The 18,299-nt window shown below is 39.3% G+C and overlaps 4 protein-coding genes across 6 annotated transcripts; 2 read left to right on the forward strand and 2 right to left on the reverse strand.

The window, feature by feature from the left end:
- The first annotated feature begins 559 nt into the window (after positions 1 to 559).
- Positions 560 to 2,992, forward strand: LOC126596120 (SNW/SKI-interacting protein A-like). Its single transcript, XM_050262601.1, has 2 exons — positions 560 to 646; positions 950 to 2,992. Exon 2 carries the CDS (start codon positions 982 to 984, stop codon positions 2,809 to 2,811), a length of 1,830 nt encoding a protein of 609 aa, XP_050118558.1. The 5' UTR covers positions 560 to 646; positions 950 to 981; the 3' UTR covers positions 2,812 to 2,992.
- Positions 2,993 to 3,347: 355 nt separating this feature from the next.
- LOC126596127 (protein phosphatase 1 regulatory inhibitor subunit PPP1R7 homolog) lies at positions 3,348 to 5,827 on the reverse strand. Of its 2 annotated transcripts, none has more exons than XM_050262611.1 (7): positions 5,472 to 5,827; positions 5,066 to 5,296; positions 4,816 to 4,962; positions 4,578 to 4,720; positions 4,380 to 4,494; positions 3,712 to 3,861; positions 3,348 to 3,613 (listed from the first exon to the last, which is right to left on the reverse strand). In XM_050262611.1, exons 1-6 carry the CDS (start codon positions 5,772 to 5,774, stop codon positions 3,781 to 3,783), a joined length of 1,020 nt encoding a protein of 339 aa, XP_050118568.1. In that variant the 5' UTR covers positions 5,775 to 5,827; the 3' UTR covers positions 3,348 to 3,613; positions 3,712 to 3,780. The 2 variants fall into 2 exon arrangements, with proteins under 2 accessions (XP_050118568.1, XP_050118577.1); XM_050262620.1 differs by having other exon boundaries at positions 3,708 to 3,861.
- Positions 5,828 to 6,730: 903 nt separating this feature from the next.
- Positions 6,731 to 17,812, forward strand: LOC126596137 (cell division cycle protein 27 homolog B-like). Of its 2 annotated transcripts, XM_050262631.1 has the most exons (16): positions 6,733 to 6,939; positions 7,486 to 7,558; positions 7,684 to 7,793; positions 8,041 to 8,087; positions 8,605 to 8,702; positions 8,979 to 9,283; positions 10,089 to 10,241; positions 10,592 to 10,805; positions 11,107 to 11,330; positions 11,424 to 11,489; positions 12,067 to 12,186; positions 12,505 to 12,581; positions 12,694 to 12,813; positions 12,938 to 13,157; positions 13,268 to 13,549; positions 13,682 to 14,035. In XM_050262631.1, exons 1-16 carry the CDS (start codon positions 6,835 to 6,837, stop codon positions 13,727 to 13,729), a joined length of 2,262 nt encoding a protein of 753 aa, XP_050118588.1. In that variant the 5' UTR covers positions 6,733 to 6,834; the 3' UTR covers positions 13,730 to 14,035. The 2 variants fall into 2 exon arrangements, with proteins under 2 accessions (XP_050118594.1, XP_050118588.1); XM_050262637.1 differs by lacking the exons at positions 13,268 to 13,549; positions 13,682 to 14,035 and adding an exon at positions 17,753 to 17,812 and having other exon boundaries at positions 6,731 to 6,939.
- Positions 14,237 to 15,235, reverse strand: LOC126596173 (lachrymatory-factor synthase-like). The gene has a single exon (XM_050262694.1). It carries the CDS (start codon positions 14,908 to 14,910, stop codon positions 14,404 to 14,406), a length of 507 nt encoding a protein of 168 aa, XP_050118651.1. The 5' UTR covers positions 14,911 to 15,235; the 3' UTR covers positions 14,237 to 14,403.
- Positions 17,813 to 18,299: the final 487 nt, after the last annotated feature.

The following is an 18,299-nucleotide window of genomic DNA, read 5'->3' on the forward strand; positions in this document are numbered from 1 at the left end:
TTTTATCTCAATTTTCACGTTCATTGATGTAATTTCATTTTTCTTAACACAAACTAAAACTTTTTCGACTCATATTTTTAAGGGGGCATAGAAGTGAAGAAGAAATCGAAAATGAAATCAAAACTAATAAACTGTGAGTAAGGGTGAACGCTCTTATTAAATTGAGATACAAGTTCCTTGCATCCAAACTAGGTTTTTCAAAATGGACAGGGATCCTCTCCGGATCTCTTCCATCAAATCTACCAATTCGGACCTTTAAAATTTAATCAAACGGCTAAAAATAGGGGTTCTTTTAAAAGTTATAATAACTTTAGCAGTTAGATCAAATTTCAACAAGCCAAATTGGTGGATTTGGTAGAAGGGATTCAGAGATGATCCCTTTTCCTTTCAAATTAATGATGACGTGGACAAGAATGAAAATGTCAACTCATTTAAAGTGCAAACAAAACTAAACTCCAAGGGTAAAATTAAATGAAAAAAATTATAGGGACAAAAATAAAATCCAAATAATTACAGGGACTATTAGTGCAAATTCCTTTTTATCAACTCAGTAATCCATTTAAGTTTAAACCACCGCCCAATCTCATCTCAGAAACCCTTCTTCGACCAACACAAAAATCTCAGAAACCCTAACGCTGCCAATCAGGTTCGCATTCGATTCTATCCATCCGCTATTTTATTTTTCCAATTCAATTTGTTCTTATTTTTTGCCCGATCGAAGGTTAGGGTTTTTCAAAATTCGTGTTCTAATCGCGTTCTTAGGGTAAATTAATCGTAAATTATTGCTTGTTTGATTAATATTTGATTGTTAAATTGAATATTTTGAGTTCAATCTGATTGGGTATCGACAGGAATATATGAACTCGATTTATTTGTTTAATTTTAAATTTTGTTATTCGGAAGTTTTGAATTTATTTATTTATTTTGGTACCCTGTGAAATTGGAACAGTTTGGGGTTGGAGGAGGAGGAGATTATCGACCATGACGTCTCTGAAGGAGCTGATTCCGCCGCCGGCGGCAACCACAACGACTTATTACGACCACTCGAACGATCCGTGGTTCAAGCAGCGGTTCAGTTCTGCCGAGGCAGAAAGATCTGCAGCTGTCGTTAAACCTAATCCTGTGCCTCAGTACTTGAAGCGTCAAGGCTTTGTTCCTAGGAAGGTGGAGGATTTCGGGGAAGGCGGTGCTTTCCCGGAGATTCACATTGCTCAGTACCCTCTTGGCATGGGCAGGGACAAGTTGTCGAAACCCGGGACGAAGATTCTTCCAGTTTCGGTTGATGCGAATGGGGAGATTGCATATGATGCTATTGTTAAGCAGAATGAGAACTCGAGAAAGATTGTGTATTCTCAGCATAAGGATATTGTGCCGAAAATTTTGAAGGATGCGGAAGAGGAAATGGAAGAGGATGAGGATGAGGAGGAGCAGAAGGTGATTGAAGAAACGACGGCAGAAACAAAAGCTGCGCTTGAGAAGATTGTGAATGTGAGATTGAGCGCTGCACAGCCGAAAAATGTGGCCAAGCAGTCATCAGAATCGCAATATATCAAGTATAAACCGTCACAGAAATCGGAGGCATTTAATTCTGGTGCCAAGGAGAGGATTATCATGATGAACGAGATGCCTGTGGATCCACTTGAGCCTCCGAAGTTCAAGCATAAGCGTGTTCCGAGGGCTTCTGGATCCCCACCTGTCCCGGTCATGCATTCCCCTCCTCGGCCGGTGACTGTGAAAGACCAGCAGGATTGGAAGATTCCACCTTGTATTTCAAACTGGAAGAACCCAAAAGGGTATACAATTCCATTGGACAAACGTCTTGCAGCTGATGGGAGAGGCCTTCAAGATGTTCAGATTAATGATAATTTTGCAAAGCTCTCTGAGTCTTTGTATGTTGCGGAGCAGAAGGCTAGAGAGGCAGTTGCTATGAGATCTAAAGTTCAGAAGGAAATGTTGATGAAGGAGAAGGAAAAGAAAGAGCAGGAGTTGAGGGCATTAGCGCAGAAAGCTCGTTCTGAGAGAACAGGTGCTGTGCCCCCTGCAGCTATTCCAATGGCTTCTGACAGAACAGCCATGGATACTGATATGAGAGGGGATTATGGGCGTCCAACAAGGGAAAAGGAAATGGATTATCCGAAGGAGACAAGAGAAAAGGAAGAAGAGAGGATTGGGAGGGACAAGATCCGCGAAGAGCGGCGCAAAGAGAGAGAAAGGGAGAGAAGGTTGGAGGCCAAAGATGTAGCAGTCGGGAAGAAAAGTAAAATTACGAGAGATAGAGATCGTGATATTAGCGAGAAAGTTGCTCTTGGCATGGCTTCGGCGGGAGCAGGCAAAGGGGGAGAGGTTATGTATGATCAGAGGCTATTCAACCAGGAGAAAGGAATGGACTCCGGGTTTGCCACTGATGACCAGTACAATGTTTACGACAAAGGCTTGTTTACTGCTCAGCCGACACTCTCAACTCTATACAGGCCTAAAAAGGATGTTGACGGTGAAATGTATGGCGGTGCTGATGAGCAGTTGGATAAGATTATGAAGACTGATCGCTTCAAACCCGACAGAGGATTTGGAGGAGCTGCTGAGAGGGCAGGGCCAAGAGATAGACCAGTCGAGTTTGAGAAGGATGCTGTGGAAGAAGCTGATCCATTTGGTCTTGACCAGTTCTTGACAGAGGTGAAGAAGGGCGGCAAGAAAGCGCTTGATAAGGTTGGAACAGGAGGAACAATGAGAGCAAGTGGCGGCTCTTCCATGCGAGATGACTATGAAGGCGGCTCCAGCAGAACTCGTATTGGCTTTGAAAGGGGTCGCTAAGCTGTTCGGAACTGCAACTCTTTAAATTTACGTATCTATTTTGGTCTAGAAAGTTATGAATGTGGCTCTTTAGTTCTTGACAGCATTTGGCTGCCTATGTTTGTGGAGATAAATGTTCATACTTCAAATTGTAAGATGTTTTTACAATTTTCTTTGATGCAGTTTTTGGTTACCATCCCTACTTTATGTGACTTGTGCAAAATTTCGTTCGATCTCTTTGGAATATTTCATAGGTATTGCATCATCCCGGAGTTCTAATTCCGAAAAAGCCATCATGCACTCTTCGGGTTGCTTTATAAGGTAAAGAATGTGTGATAGAACGTTGCTAATACACAACGCGCAACGTACGAGTATGCACGGATAACACATCAACAATGAAATGGCAATGCGAAGAGATTTTTGGTGTGCCGAGGACACTTGTTGTATCGGACCGTGTTATCGATACGCTAAAAATATCTCGGCGATGTGGAGGTCGATGGAGAAGTAAATCTAGTATTACATCTGTAAGTTTAAAGCACCTTCTCGGCATCCAGAAATGATGCAATCAAAAAGTCATGTACTAAGGATTGATAAATGATAGATTCAACATTACACACATAAATTAGAAGGATTAAAAGGAAAAGAAGTAAGAGGAGGGTGGTTTAAATAACTTCAGAAAACAATACGGAAAATTCGTTTTAAACAACTTTCGAGTGAGTTCTTGAGCCATCCATGATATAGAAATCTATCACTATTTTGCGGAGTCTCTTTTCAAATTCGGCACTCTGGCGCTCCGGAAGCAGCCTTCCGAGCAACAGTTTACCTGCAAACAACATCCATGAAACTCGACCATTACAAATAAGTTCATTTTAAGGAGGCACTGCCATAACCACTGGGACATAGTCGAGAAAGAATACCTACATTGTAATTTTGTATTTGCGGTGGTGCTCCATGAAAATTATGTTGAGAGAGCTGAAGCCGTGAAAACTTTTATGCAAACATATGAGAATCAATTTGCTCGATATTTGGGAAGATTTGTCTCAAGGTAGTAGCATAGTTTGGAGACTTTGCCTGCAATACGAGATGCATGACCAAATATAAATAATTCTAAAAGCATATGAAACACATTTATCAACAAACCAAACAAAGCATATCAACACAGAAAGGAATGCAGAACCAATTATATATTTATGTACATTGTCGTTATCTGTTCGACAGTCTTCTTTGTTACTTGAAATTAGTTCATAGACACATAGTATGGTTTGCCTTCATGATAACCCTAAAGGATGTAAACATGTAATATATATCCAGACCTACGAAATCTTGCAACCACTATTCTTCCTTTTTCTCTAACGGACTCTGCACTTTCAACAAACATGTATGTATATCAGAATATTGCTGCAGCTGGTAGTACGTTTCGCCACTATATTTATTTGACCAAAGCATTAGACTTGCATGAACTCTCGTACCACTTGGCATTTATGAACACGCTAATTTTAAACTTCCTTAAACGGAATCTAAGCATGTTAAATGAATACAACAGTAAAACTTAAAATATAGTATGTTTGCAGGTTACAGATAAAACATACACATGGGTTTTTTTCGAGATAGATGGTAGTGAGCTTCTCTCTTGAACCAGCAAGAACCTCGGCAAAGCCTTCAAGTGACTCTATGCTGTTGTCATTAAGCCATAGATCTTCTAACCTATAACACAAGATTCCCATAAGAATATAGAACCGACAAGACCAGCATCAAACCCAATAGCGACAAAGAGGTCTAATACATACATTGTTAGGCTTTCTATACCCTCCACCGATGTTAGCTTATTATTCGATACATCCAGGACACGTAGGTTGACTAATGTTGAGAGGCCTTCCATTTTCGAAATACCATTATGGCTCAAGTACAACTCCTCTAGAGCAACGCACTCCTGCAAAAGGTAGAACGATATAAAGTTTCAATATTTATACAACAAATGCATTTGAGATTTCCGCCTCACACAAATCGTGGTGGCAAATCACTTACCTCAAATCCCGTCATTGAAGTTAACCGATTGCTTTGCAAGCTCAGCTTCTTGATGCATTTCAACCCACACAAATTCACCACCTTAATCCGATTCCGCCCCAGCCACAGCTCCTGCAATTTTGTCAAGGTCTGCAAATTCTCCATCACCTGATTTGCATTTCATCATACAATCAGAACAAGCCGGATGCTAGTTTTGCTACATTATCAATAATTTCCATGTACATAATCTCAAACGCTCAATAGAACTAACCCGCAATCGATTCGAACCGAGCTCGAGAATCAGAAGCTCGTGGAGGTGCTCAATTTCTTCAATCTTGGTGACTTCATTTTTAGACACGTACAGCTCCTTGAGGGTACTGGTGACCTTGGCCAATCCATGTAACGATGTAATCTCGTTGAACGAAACGTCGAAAACCAGAAGCTTCGTGAATATGCTGACATCAGGTATTTTCCCGAGCTTATTATCCCTCAGCACCAACTCCTGCATCCCTCAAAACTGTTAATTTTCCCGGGAACCAAACAGACAGTCAAGAAAATAACATTCAATCTTATTTTCCCGGAAACCAAACAAATCACCGAGAAAATCACATTTAATTTATTTTCCCGGGTACCAGACAAACCGCCGAGAAAAAAACATTTTAACTTCTTTTATTTACCTCGAGATCGGAGAGGGCGTCCCAGCCGGAGATCGGTTCGACGGCGGCGTCTTCTATGAGGTTCTGGCGGAGAGAGAGCTTTTTGAGGTTGGAGAGGGTCGCAATCCGAGGGTCCAAACCGGTGAGGCGGTTCGCCGTCAGGTCTAACTCTGTTAGACTCGGCGGTAACTCGACCGAGTCGAGGTCGTGGAGCTGGAAGCTGGTGAGATCGAGGACCGTCGAGGACGGATCGTCGTCCGCCGTCTGATCATCGTGATCTAAAGGATTCTGACCCGGCGGTGGCGCTTCAGTCTGGTCGGTCATTGAAGTGAACGGTATACGCTAGCATGCGTGATGCGTTTTTTTTTTTGGTTGGTTTTTATTTCCCAGGTATTTATATTTTATTTTGTTTTTGTTGTTTTTGCTTCGCAGCCAGAAATTTTTGGGCCCCCCCATATGGGCCGGCCCAATCGTAAATTGTTGAGTCATGTTTAACTAATAAATACATCACTTGATTCCTTGACGATGACTTTAGAATTTATCTAGTTGAAATTTATTGGTATAATTATTAGAATTATTCTAATTATGGTATTATCTTGTGTTTGCTAGCTCATGAAACTATATTAATTTTAAACTTCTTTTATCTTTATTAACATGTACAAAATAAATGGTGACTTGACTTAGTGGTTAGGGTCTTATTTTTTAACCTATTGATTCGGGTCTAAACTATCTCGTCATTATAGTATAGAAAATCATTTATGCTATAACAAAAAAAAAGGAATATGATTCTCTATAGATTGCTTTTATTCGGATCTTCCGGATCCTTCACTATGTCAGTTCAATCGAAAATCAAACGATCAGGAAAACGTTCAGACGACCTTGACGCCATTAGAATGAGAAGAAGCTGTGATGACAACAAAAGCTTTGGGACCTTTGCCTCGAGATCCGCAACAATGGTGTTAACGGTAAAAGGGTTGAGAGAAAACAATGAAATCGTCGAGATTGTAGATGAGATTGATGACGCCTTGTTCGAGGAATGAGAAGAAGCTGTGATGGCTTCGAGGCCTTGTTCCAGGCAAGGGATGCAAGCAATCTTGAAGGATCTGGATGGAAAGGATTCGGAGATGATCATTTTCCTAAAAAGAGCTATAAAATTAATTTTTTTGACCGTTGCAAGATTATCTCCCTTTTTCATTATTTATTTTTTGGGACGTATTTTGAAATCCAGAAAAAAGAGAAGGAAAAATAAAATAAAAAGGAAGACAATGTCGCCTGACGCGTGATTTGAAATGAGGAGATCACACGTGCCGCCCTGATTTGAACCCAAAACCAAAACCCCCTTCTCTCTTCTCTCTCTCTCTGCTCCCAATCAGAACAAGCAGCCATGGAAGCGATACTTCGAGACTGTGTCCAGCACAGTCTCCGTGATTTCATGCACCGGAACGCCATTTTCGTATGCGAACGCCTCTGTGCCGAGTTCCCCTCCGAGGTACCTCTTATCCACCTACTCTTTCACTCTCTTTCTTTTCATCGCCTGCTTGTTTGGTTGCCGAGAAAATCCCATGAAAGAAAGAGAAAATGTGAGATATGCCGTCTTCGGAATGAAATTTCTTCTTTTTCTTGTGTTTGGGGGACATTACCGCTTCTATTATGTTGATCGACGCTTCGTGTTTAGTTTACCAGTAATTTGTGAAGATTTTACTTATGCCCGAGTAATTTAGTGTTTTGTAATTTGAGAACTAGGGTTTTGTTGCTTTAGAATCTTTAGGGGTTCACATTTTTTTTTCTGGAACAAAATGCTTTCTTTTAAGGTTAATTAGTTACTTTCAGTTTTTTTATGAGCTTTGAATTATTGGAGCTCTGGACTGCAAATTGTTTGTGGTAGCTCTTTTGGAATGAAGCATAAAGGTGTGGGCTTTTAGATAATGGGATTTCTAAATGGGGTTTACTTACTACATTGGTGCTATTTTTGTTAGCATTAATCGGATCAGTTATGGGATTTTCAGAAGTTGACACGAAATTTGTTATATGGCAGACGAATTTACAGTTGTTAGCTGGCTGTTACTTGCAAAGCAACCAAGCTTATGCTGTATATCATATTTTAAAGGGTAAGCAAGTCATATTAAGTACTCCCCTTTTTTCATTGTGGGTTTTTGTTGCTAATTTATTATTTCCATCGTAGTATTTCTCATCCACATGGACCTCTTTTCTTTTTTTCTGATGATTTATAAAGGAACACAAGTGGCTCAATCCCGCTACTTGTTTGCACTATCATGCTTTCAGATGGATCTTCTAAGTGAAGCAGAAGCAGCGTTATGTCCTGCTAATGAGCCTGGTGCAGAGGTATTGAACTCTATTTTATTTGGAGCATGATTCTAAAGTAATACTTACATAGTTACTTTTTCAAGTCTTGCTTCCTAAAACATTTTTCATTGTTTTCTACATAATAGGAGTTGAAATGAATGGCATTAACCCTTTAGACATTATGTAATTTCTGCTAAGTGTTCCAAATGTTGATATTGGTATTCAGTTTTCAGCCTGTTCATGTGGTTTCTAACAGCAGATGACTTGCTTATTATTCCTTTGGCAGGTTCCAAATGGCGCAGCTGGTCATTACCTTTTAGGGCTTATATACAGGTTTGTCTCCTGTCTTCTGGAGCTTCTGTGTATGCATTACCTTTGTTACAGGGATACTTTATAAGTTTCTTGAAAAGGATTTGTTTGTGATGATGGTTAAAATTGATGTAATCAATCTATTTTATCAGGCTGAACCAAAAAACATACGCTCATTTAAGATGTAAATTCTAGTAGTAAGGTTGTTGTTCCTCCAAGAAATATCTTTTGAGGTCTTTAGGTTTGAATCTTCTTCCTTCTAGTAGTGTTAGGTGAACTATTGATGGTGCTTGTGAAATTCTTCTGATTGGCAAAGTGTCCTCTTCTGAACTGATCCCTCTGTCTCTCTGCTTGCATGTTTCTTGGGATAGAGGATTTTGTTGTGTTATATTAATTTAGGTATGCTACCTTTTAGTTGAATTTGTAGCGTCTTGCAACTACTTAAGTATCTCTTTCCGTACTTTACAGTAATTGTATGCTGGATTGTATGATTTTATTGTACCTCTCATGATTTTATTGTTTATAATTGGTATTGTTCTAGGTATACTGACAGAAGGAAAAGTGCCATCCATCACTTTAAGCAGGCTTTGACTATTGATCCTTGTATGTGGACTGCTTACGAAGAGCTGTGCATATTAGGTCTGTACAGTGTTACACACATGAAAGTAATAGTGTAGGCAGATTAGAGCCTTTTGTTCTATATGAATGTACTTTTAGAGTGGCCCCCATGTCCACAATTTTTACTTTTGGACGTTTTTTATTGATATAATTTTGGCATCTTGTGAAAATAATATAGTTTTTTTGCAACTGGTTAATTAATGGTTTTACTAAATCGAAAATTCTGTGTTGATTATTTATGGCGATTTGGTGCCTTCAGATGCATATGTTGAGGCTTTGTATTTTCCGTTGTTTCAGGCGCTGCTGAAGAAGCAGCTGTAGTTTTTGGTGAAGCTGCCGTTCTTTCCATACAAAAACAGTATCTACATCATGGATTAGCTTCTCAAAGTTTACTTACCCTGAATGAGGACTGCAATTTAGTTTCTGGCAGGAATTTTAGCTCTGAAGATGTTGGCCAGAGACAATTGAAACATGTTCAAGGAAATAATACAAGAGATCTGTCTGGAAATTCTCATGTTAGTTTGGGCGGAGTGTCTGGTCATCCTGTAAATGGCACTTCTGGTTCATCTTTCTTTAACACTCCTTCCCCAATGCCCATGCAGGTATATATAAGTTGTCCCCTCCAATTTTTCTCTAGCAGTCCTGCATTTATTGCTGTATCTCTGTCCTTTATACCACTGCTTACTCTTATCTTACTATTGGTATCAAATGATTTAAGGTCTGTTATGGCTTTGTAACTATTGTAACTATGTGTCTGGACCACTTCAGGTAGGTTTTGTCTTGAAAGGAAGTATTTGGTTTCTTTACTGATATGTTTGGTCTCTTTGTAATTAGACCAATTAATGTAGGATAAGTGCAAATATTGCCTACAATTGGATATGCCAGGCTTTAGGATTTGGAAAGTTGTGGTCGAAAGACATAAGGCTGTAGGAGAAGAGGTTTATGATTTGTATATCAAAGTATGGTTTGATTATGGGTCAAAAGGAGGGAAGGAGGGGCTGATTTGAGGAAACCTTGTTGCTGAAATTTCGCACAGCAGGCAGCTAAGGTTCCCAATTAAGACACCTACCCAATAAGCACATTGCTAACCAAGATTCATAAAAAAATCATTTTACTCCTTAAAAATCTCCGAAAGCCTTAAAGCAAAGATAATTTGAAGAATATAAACTTATGGGAATCTGGTACTGCAGGCTACTGTTATGTATAAACACCCACGCCTCTAAAATTAAGGACCAAATCTAAAACAAATTCAATGCTAGAGTCTTTAGGACATAATCACTCAATATATACGATTTAGTTGTCATCTCATGTTGCTTGTGGGTACCTGAAATAAAACATTGAAACTTATATTTGTCAAAACAAAAATATGAAATTCTTGTATCATCACTGATCTGTCCCTGTTTGCAGTTGTCAGGTGTTGCTCCACCAGCTCTCTGTAGAATTGGCCAGCCAAATGGCCCAAACCTGAGCACAGGTACTGATAGCTCTCTGAAGTCAAATGTGAACTCTACAATTCAAGCCCCCAGAAGAAAGTTTGTTGATGAAGGAAAACTCCGCAAGGTACAGGCTCCACTTATTCATAATTCAAATAATTTTTTTTTTCCATTGATACAATTCTTAATGTCACTGATTTCGTACTTTTCCTTGCTATACCTTAACTATTCGAGTACATGTAATGTTTCGATATTGTTTGAATTTCATGTGAGTCTATGCTTTCTTGTTTTTGTGGTTTAATGTAGGCTTACAATGAGATTATTTATTTGGTAGTGATGTTGCCTTTAGCACCTTATTTGAGTAATTAGTTATAAATGGGTTTTCTTGTCCCTGTATATTTCCTGGTGACATTTTCATGTTGTTTCTGGAATGTTGAGGTCAATGACTTCTTACAATTATTTGTCTTTCCTTTGCAGATTTCAAGCAGGTTGTCTTTTGATTCTGGCAACCGGCGGAGCAATAGACTTGCTGCTGAAGCGGGGGCCAACACTAATGTCAGTGCCTCAGTGACAGCCGGAAATGGAACTACCAATTCATCTAAATATCTTGGAAGTTCCAAGCTGAGCTCTGTTGCACGTTCCTTCGCAAATCGTAAGGGGCAGCCATGGCCCAATGAAAATGTTGATGAAGGTGATGCATCTTCTCATTTCTGAGTCATTTGGTGAACTATACTACCATATAGAGATTAGCAGGCACAAGAAGCCATTTTATCACCAATATACTTAATTTCTTCTATTAATAGAGAAATGACAAATTGCATTATAGTGATTTAAGTCTTTTCACTTCCTTTGCTCATATAAGTTTAATAGCGTTTCCTGGATAATATAAGTACAAACTTTCCATTCAAGGATACTCTTGATTCTTCTACGCATGTTACATCCAATGGATTTTTTGCTAATAGTTGTGATTTCCAAACTTGGGTCCTATTTAGGAATGCGCAATGAGACATATGATGATTCCCGTTCAACAACTGTGACAGTAGCTTCTGGTTTTGCTCCTAGTGATACTAGATATCTTGAACAAGAAGGAGCAACCTTGTCAAGTACCGGTGGTATTATCAATGTTTCAAGAGTTGCCACTGGTGCTTCAGAAATATTGAGTCTTTTGAGAACCCTTGGGGAGGGCTATAGACTTTCCTGCATGTACAGATGTCAGGTACTACTTGGTTACTGTGGAATAAAATGATTTAATATTTTTTTCCTAGGTTGAGGTTGTATTTTGTTATCTAATATTGACTCTGTTGCGCAGGATGCACTCAATGTCTATCTCAAACTTCCATACAAGCATTACAATACTGGATGGGTGCTTTCCCAGGTAGTTTTTTTATATAGAAAACTTGGCTGTATTTCTATATAGTCTCCTGGTGTGATGACCTTGTACACAGCACTGGATTCTTAATACAGGATTCCATTCACCTATTTTCTGCTGTTGGTGGATGTCTGTATAAGTTAGTTTGCTAGTTTCAAAAACTAAAAGGAAAATAATATCTTTCTCATCAGATCTGAAAAACACGGGATTTTCTGCTATTTGTTTGATTTCCCACTGTCATCAGAACTTAATTAATTTGTCTTGTCACACGTTTATCTCATCTTTAGACTTATTTCATTCGCTCTTTTGTTACACTTCGTATAGTCTACCTTTTTGATACCAGATGAGTGGTACGATTTGTCATAGTCTTCCATGGCTTTAGTTGTATTTAGTTCATTCTCTCTTTTGTTACACTTCAGATAGTCTTCCATGATTTTTCTATACCTAAGCCTATGTTTTTCAATAATTTCATGTTCACCCACACCAACTCAAATCCCTTGCAGCTGCTCCTTTGAATGATTTTTGCCCTTACATATTATAATACTTGCATATCATTGACTATTTTGGCATTCTTCAATTGCAGGTTGGAAAAGCTTATTGTGAATTGATAGACTATTCAGAAGCTGATCGGGCCTTCAGTCTTGCCCGTCAGGCATCACCTTACAGTTTAGAAGGGATGGATATGTATTCTACAGTTCTTTATGTGAGTCCCCAAATTGATGTAGCTCAAAAACCTTTGAAAAAAAAATTTGTTTTGTCTTATGATTTGGATAAAAAAAGTGTTGTAGTTTCCAGAGGATGCTTTCGTTATACGTTAGATGATTTGGATAAAAAAAGTGTTGTAGTTTCCAGAGGATGCTTTCGTTATACGTTAGATGGTCAGTTGGGTTGCCCTCCTGTCCAGCTAATCCTTCTGAAATCAAGCTAGGCACTAATTTTTCATTGTTGTGTGGCTTAGCTTTTCTCTGTACTTTACTGTTAATAATTGTTGTGCACTGAAGAGTATTCTTACTCTTTGCAGCATTTGAAGGAAGATATGAAGTTAAGTTACCTGGCTCAAGAATTGATATCAACGGACCGCTTAGCTCCTCAGTCTTGGTAGCTATATCATAATTTTGCAAAATAATACATCATTCAAATCTCAATTTTCTTTTTAGTATCTCTTGTCAGTCATAAAGACTTATTTCTTTCTTATCGAATGGTATTGCAGGGTTGCAATGGGAAATTGCTATAGCTTGCAAAAAGACCATGAAACTGCTCTGAAAAATTTCCAGCGAGCTGTTCAACTTAATCCAAGATTCACATATGCACATACCCTTTGTGGTCATGAGTATGGACAAGACTTTTCCTTCCCTTCATCCTTTAATTCATGAAACTGAAGTTCCTCGTAATTTGATGGTTAGTTCTGACCTTGTACCAGATAGTTACGTTGTCGTGGAATTATCTATCTGCAGATATGTAGCTCTAGAGGATTTTGAGAATGGAATAAAGAGTTATCAGACCGCACTTCGTATTGATGCAAGGCATTATAACGCCTGGTATGGCCTTGGAATGGTATACCATCGCCAAGAGAAGTTTGAGTTCTCGGAGCATCACTTCTGGACGGCTTTCCAAATCAATTCACGTTCTTCTGTTATTATGACTTATCTTGCCTCAGCATTGCACGCTTTAAAGGTTACATTCGCATATCCATTCTAACTTTACGGCCTAGAAATCTTTTTATTTACGAAATGGTTCTTATTTTTTTATTCAGTTGTCTGAAATGTGTTTGTATCATATGACAGAGAAGCGAAGAAGCTCTAGTGATGATGGAGAAGGCTATTAGGGCGGACAAGAAGAATCCACTTCCAATGTATCATAAGGCTAGTATACTAATGAGCTTAGAAAAGTTCGATGAAGCTTTAGCGGTCTTAGAGGAGGTTAAAGAATACTCTCCTCGTGAAAGTAGTGTCTACGCTTTGATGGGTAAGATCTATAAGCGGCGTAACATGCATGAGAAAGCAATGCTTCATTTCGGTTATGCATTGGATTTGAAACCATCCGCAACTGATGTCGCTACCATTAAGGTGATTTGAGCATATTTCTTACTCTTTATTAACACCCCATATCGACAACTTTCCATATGTGCCTTGATCGCAACACAAGCGTAGCTTTCATTTGCATCTTACTCCAAGGCTCATCTCTTGATTTTCCAACAGGCTGACATTGAGAAGTTACATGTACCTGATGAACTAGACGATGAGTAGGTCCATCATGTCGGAATTCAGTAAAAGAGAACATCGTGCAAGTAATCTGGCTGAAAAAGACTCTGCCCGGAGTAGCAGTCTGCTTGTGCTTTCGAAGGCGTATGAATGGCCTGGTTCGTGAGGCTCGCCTGCTCATTCGGGCACCCGCATCCAATCTGCATACTGTAGAACCTGACCTCAGTTTTGTAGGTGATTCACGTACTGGTAGAGAACAAGATGTGACGCAAGCACGGATAGTTGTATCATGACGTTGAAAAACTACTTGTATCATCATCTTTAACCCCTAATGTTTATGATTGTAATCTACCTTGCTCTTTCACCAAAATTCTAAAAATCCATACGTGATCTTCACGTCAATGAGTCTGAATCGTCGAATTTACCCGAATTCAAAACTAGGGTTCTTTGGTTTATTTTAGGGACACCTTGTGGTGTTCACTCTATAACTTTTTTCAACGATCAAAACCGTTTATATTTAGTTCATCATTCATAGATCATCACTCCAAAAAATTAGGTAAATCCAAATCCACCTTGAAACAAGGGTAACTACTTTTAACGATTGGAGCTACAAGTCTGACAACTTATCAACCTTACAAGATTTTATTGCCAGTTTTATTGCAGGGTTATACAATAAACATCTCAACAGAGAGACTAATATATCACTTTTGTGTTTCCAATTATTCAACTTGGAGCTGGAGAGAGGCTTCCATTCTGCTAGCCATGACTTGCAAGCCAGTGCCAATAAACAGGTCCAGATCCTCCAGCCTCCATCCCTCCACTGGTTCAACTTCATACTTCCACACAATCGTACACCCGGCGTCCTTCGGCACCACTTGAACGGTCGAAATGTACGAGTTAAACCCAACATTCCCATCTATGATAGAGTAACTATATGTCATATTTGCTGGGTCAATAGTCAGCAGCTTCTGCTTAGTCCAGTTCACCTTCTCTTGGTCTTGGTTCTGGTCACTTTTAGGATCAACCGGAGTCTTGAACCCAGCACAGAACCGCACGCACCCGGCTACCCCCGATGTGCCTTCAACACCACGGCAAGTTGTGATAGTTGGGAACCACTTGTGCAGGCCAAAGAAGTCCTCCAAAAGAGGCCAAATTTGCTCTGCTTTGGGGCCTTTTAGCTCTGCACTTGCCTTGCCTTCCCATTTCAATTGTTTCTCAAGTGCCATTTGGTTTGCAGGACAAGAAAGCTAATAACAAATGGATGCTTTGAAGAATGTATCTCTCAATAGGCTTTATATAGAGGCTTCATCTGTATGGGAACTGTTATATGCACTTCATGTTGCACCCGTTCCTTCTAATAAAAACACTTGGAAGAATTGCGTGTGAACAATTCTAGAATAACTTTCTTGAAGTGTCAACCACCGCTCTCTATATGCATATAATTTCTAAAATATGAACTTATGGTCATGAGATCTTGGAGAGACAAAGCAAAGTTCAATAAGACGAGAGATACTCTCTTGTCACCAATTCACCACGTGACAAGCGTTTATTGGACGAGTGATGCCACCAGAAGAAGAAATAAAAGAGAGAGAGAGAGAGAGAGAGAGAGAGAGAGAGAGAGAGAGAGAGAGAGAGAGAGAGAGAGAGAGAGAGAATTTGTCCAATGAAACAAAGCACTCGTGTACCATGACTTTGGAGAAGATAAGGACTGCTCAACGCCCAACAACATTTATCAACACCACACGTCAGAGATATTGAGTTAGATTTCCTCAAATTTATGTGGTGGAATTTGAAGATTCTCCCTCCTTTCCGAGGTATACAAGAAACTAGAAAAGGATGCAAAACATCACTATCAATCCATATTTAACAGCCCTGCAATAATATTGGGATGCAACTGTAGTTGTATCTCAAGCCAATCATACATTGTCACGTATACGTAAATGGCTTGGGATGCCGCCACAATAGCATCTCGTTATAGGCAAGTTTTTATCCTTTACTGATCCCTAGTAAGTAGTGATTGATAGTAGGCGTCATCTTGATGATGAGATCACTGAATCAGAAGAATAGTAATTGCAGAAGTAAAGGACCAGCTTGAATGGTAATATTAACTGAAACCGAAACTTTATTTCTGTAATATCACCGAGAAAGTAAACATTTTAGTACGTATGTATGACTATTCGACATAAAAATATCACCTGTTCTCGGATCTAAGGCCAAGAAAATGTCCAACGACTTGTAAGAAAACTCGAAATTAGACTGTACAATGTCACTCGAGAAGAAATGCTACTAATTCAACTCACTTTCTACCTCTAGTTTCTTCTGCTTGTGCAGATACTTGTAATGTTAATGACATTTTGTTTCGGCTATGAATCTGAAACGGAACTGCCTCCCTGTGTAGCCTCTTCAATGGTATCAATCCTTGAGGTGTCTGAACTTGTTTCCACCTTCGCTTTAATGTCAATGTTCGAGTCTTGTACTGAAATTTTGCTTTTGGCTTCCAAATCAGCACCAGTTGTTACTTATTTAGACCCAACTTCTTCATTTACCGTGTTTTCGCTGATTTCACTTTGATTGTTAGAACTCGAATTCATTTCCTGATGTCCGGTAATTGCGTGATCACCGCCTGTTCCAGTCACTATGGATTCTATGAGATCATGGCCATCTACTGGCACGCCATTCACATCATCAAAGCCATGGACCTCTCTGTCTACCACTCAATTTTGGCCCTCAAGAGAGTCATTCTTACTTTCACGACGTGAAATGTCCTTGTATGTAGTATTCAATTCCATCAATCTCTTAGGCTCCTTGTCAGTGGTACGAGATTCCTCCAAATCTCTCCTTGTCAGTGGACCTCTCTGTCTTCCATTTTCCTGCTCGTCGTGCTTATCTTGTCGTATTTGCTCCTTGTCCTCTCCTACTTCATCATGATTCACATGTTTCGCAACATCTTGATCAGCGAAAGTTGCCTGCGTACCTTCGTGCCCCTCTTGGTAATTTTCTTCATGCGAAGAACACTTGTCGAGCCCCACCGATTCATCATTTCCTTTAACTTCACCACCAGAATTATCATCTTTATTGTTCAATTCTTTTTTCTGAATTTCTGTTTCCTTTTCAACTTAATTCTCTTCGTTTACGTTCTGCAAAGATTCTTCCTCATTTTTCTCTTCAACATTTCCATCTTCTTTCTTTACACTTTCTTCTCCTACATGTTTTGGATCTTCTGGTGCAGACACACCTCCACCTTTTGACCACCCTGCACTCCCCTTACGTCCGAAAATATCAGAACCGCGTTCTTCGCTGGCCTTGTCCTTTGAACTTTCACTATAGTCCTTGCCATGTGACTGCTTCATCTGGTATAGCAACCAGAAGCAAACAGCCAAAATCAATGCAATCTGAATTGCCTGTTTCACCTTCAACCCTTTGGCTGGTCTCTGGTTGCGCCCGGCAATCATCACAACGATAAGCAAGTCAAGGTTGCATTTATAAAATATAAAAGACCACCACCCCCCCCCCCTCCCCCCCCCCCCTCCCCCCAAAAAAAGAAGAGAAAAAAAAAACCACCAAAAACCAGCAATTAGGGTTTTGCTGTCAACATCAAAAAAAGGAAAAATCCCAAATTATTATCACCAATTAGGGTTTTGCAAATTTCCAATCAGAGAACTCCCCTCCCCATCAAATTCAGACCTTAATATCTTTCTTAATTAAATTTCCGCCTGACAATGTACAACGATCTACTAACTAAACCAGAGTTTATGAACAGAAAACAGAAAAACCAGATAACCCTCTGTTTGGTTTCCGAGAAAATGCAGGAAAATGGACTAAAGTTTGAATCTATGAGTCAACTAAGTCCAAATCCAAGTCAAGTCTATAATTTTCAGGAAGCTTCCAATATTTCCAAATCAATTCACGTTCTTCTGTTATAATGACTTATCTTCCCTAAGCACTGTCCGCTTTAAAGGTTATATTCGCATATCCATTCTAACTTTATGGCGTAGAAATCTTTTGATTTATGAAATGATTCTTATTTTATTATTCAATCGTCTGAAATATGTTTGTATCATATGACAGAGAAGCGAAGAAGCTCTAGTGATGATGGAGAATGCTATCACGTGACAAGCGTTTATTGGACGGGTGATGCCACTAGAAAAAAAAAAGAAAAAAGACAAAAAAAGAGACAGAGAGTGAGAATTTGTCCAATGAGGCAAAGCACTCGTGTACCATTTGGAGAAGATAAGGACTGCTCAACGCCTAACAACTTTTATCAGCACCACATGTCGGAGATATTAAGTTAGATTTCCTCAAATTGATGTGATAGAATTTGACGATTCTCCCTCCTTTCCGAGGTATAGAAGAAACTAGGAAAGGATAAAAAACATCACTATCAATCCATTTAACAGCCTTGCAATAATATTGGGATGCAGGGATGCAACTGCAGTAGTATCTCAGGCCAATTATATATTGTCACGTATACGTAAATGGCCTGGGATGCCGCCACAATAGCATCTCATTATAGGCAAGTTTTTATCCTCTTACTGATCCCTAGTAAGCAGTGATTGATAGTAGGCTTCATCTTGATGATGAGATCACTGAATCAGAAGAATAGTAATTGCAGAAG

This window comes from Malus sylvestris, chromosome 2, assembly GCF_916048215.2.
Source record: "Malus sylvestris chromosome 2, drMalSylv7.2, whole genome shotgun sequence".
Taxonomy (NCBI): domain Eukaryota; kingdom Viridiplantae; phylum Streptophyta; class Magnoliopsida; order Rosales; family Rosaceae; genus Malus; species Malus sylvestris.

Bases quoted from the DNA above. Each gene is read 5' to 3' on its own strand.
- LOC126596120 (XM_050262601.1), top strand. From the start codon at position 982: ATGACGTCTCTGAAGGAGCTGATTCCGCCGCCGGCGGCAACCACAACG.
- LOC126596127 (XM_050262611.1), bottom strand. From the start codon at position 5,774: ATGACCGACCAGACTGAAGCGCCACCGCCGGGTCAGAATCCTTTAGAT. The intron at 5,297-5,471 runs GTAAATAAAAGA...TGAGGGATGCAG, and splicing joins ACGCCCTCTCCGATCTCGAG to GAGTTGGTGCTGAGGGATAA. The intron at 4,721-4,815 runs GTAAGTGATTTG...TACCTTTTGCAG, and splicing joins CTTCAATGACGGGATTTGAG to GAGTGCGTTGCTCTAGAGGA.
- LOC126596137 (XM_050262631.1), top strand. From the start codon at position 6,835: ATGGAAGCGATACTTCGAGACTGTGTCCAGCACAGTCTCCGTGATTTC. The intron at 8,088-8,604 runs GTTTGTCTCCTG...GTATTGTTCTAG, and splicing joins CTTTTAGGGCTTATATACAG to GTATACTGACAGAAGGAAAA. The intron at 9,284-10,088 runs GTATATATAAGT...CCCTGTTTGCAG, and splicing joins CTTCCCCAATGCCCATGCAG to TTGTCAGGTGTTGCTCCACC.
- LOC126596173 (XM_050262694.1), bottom strand. From the start codon at position 14,910: ATGGCACTTGAGAAACAATTGAAATGGGAAGGCAAGGCAAGTGCAGAG.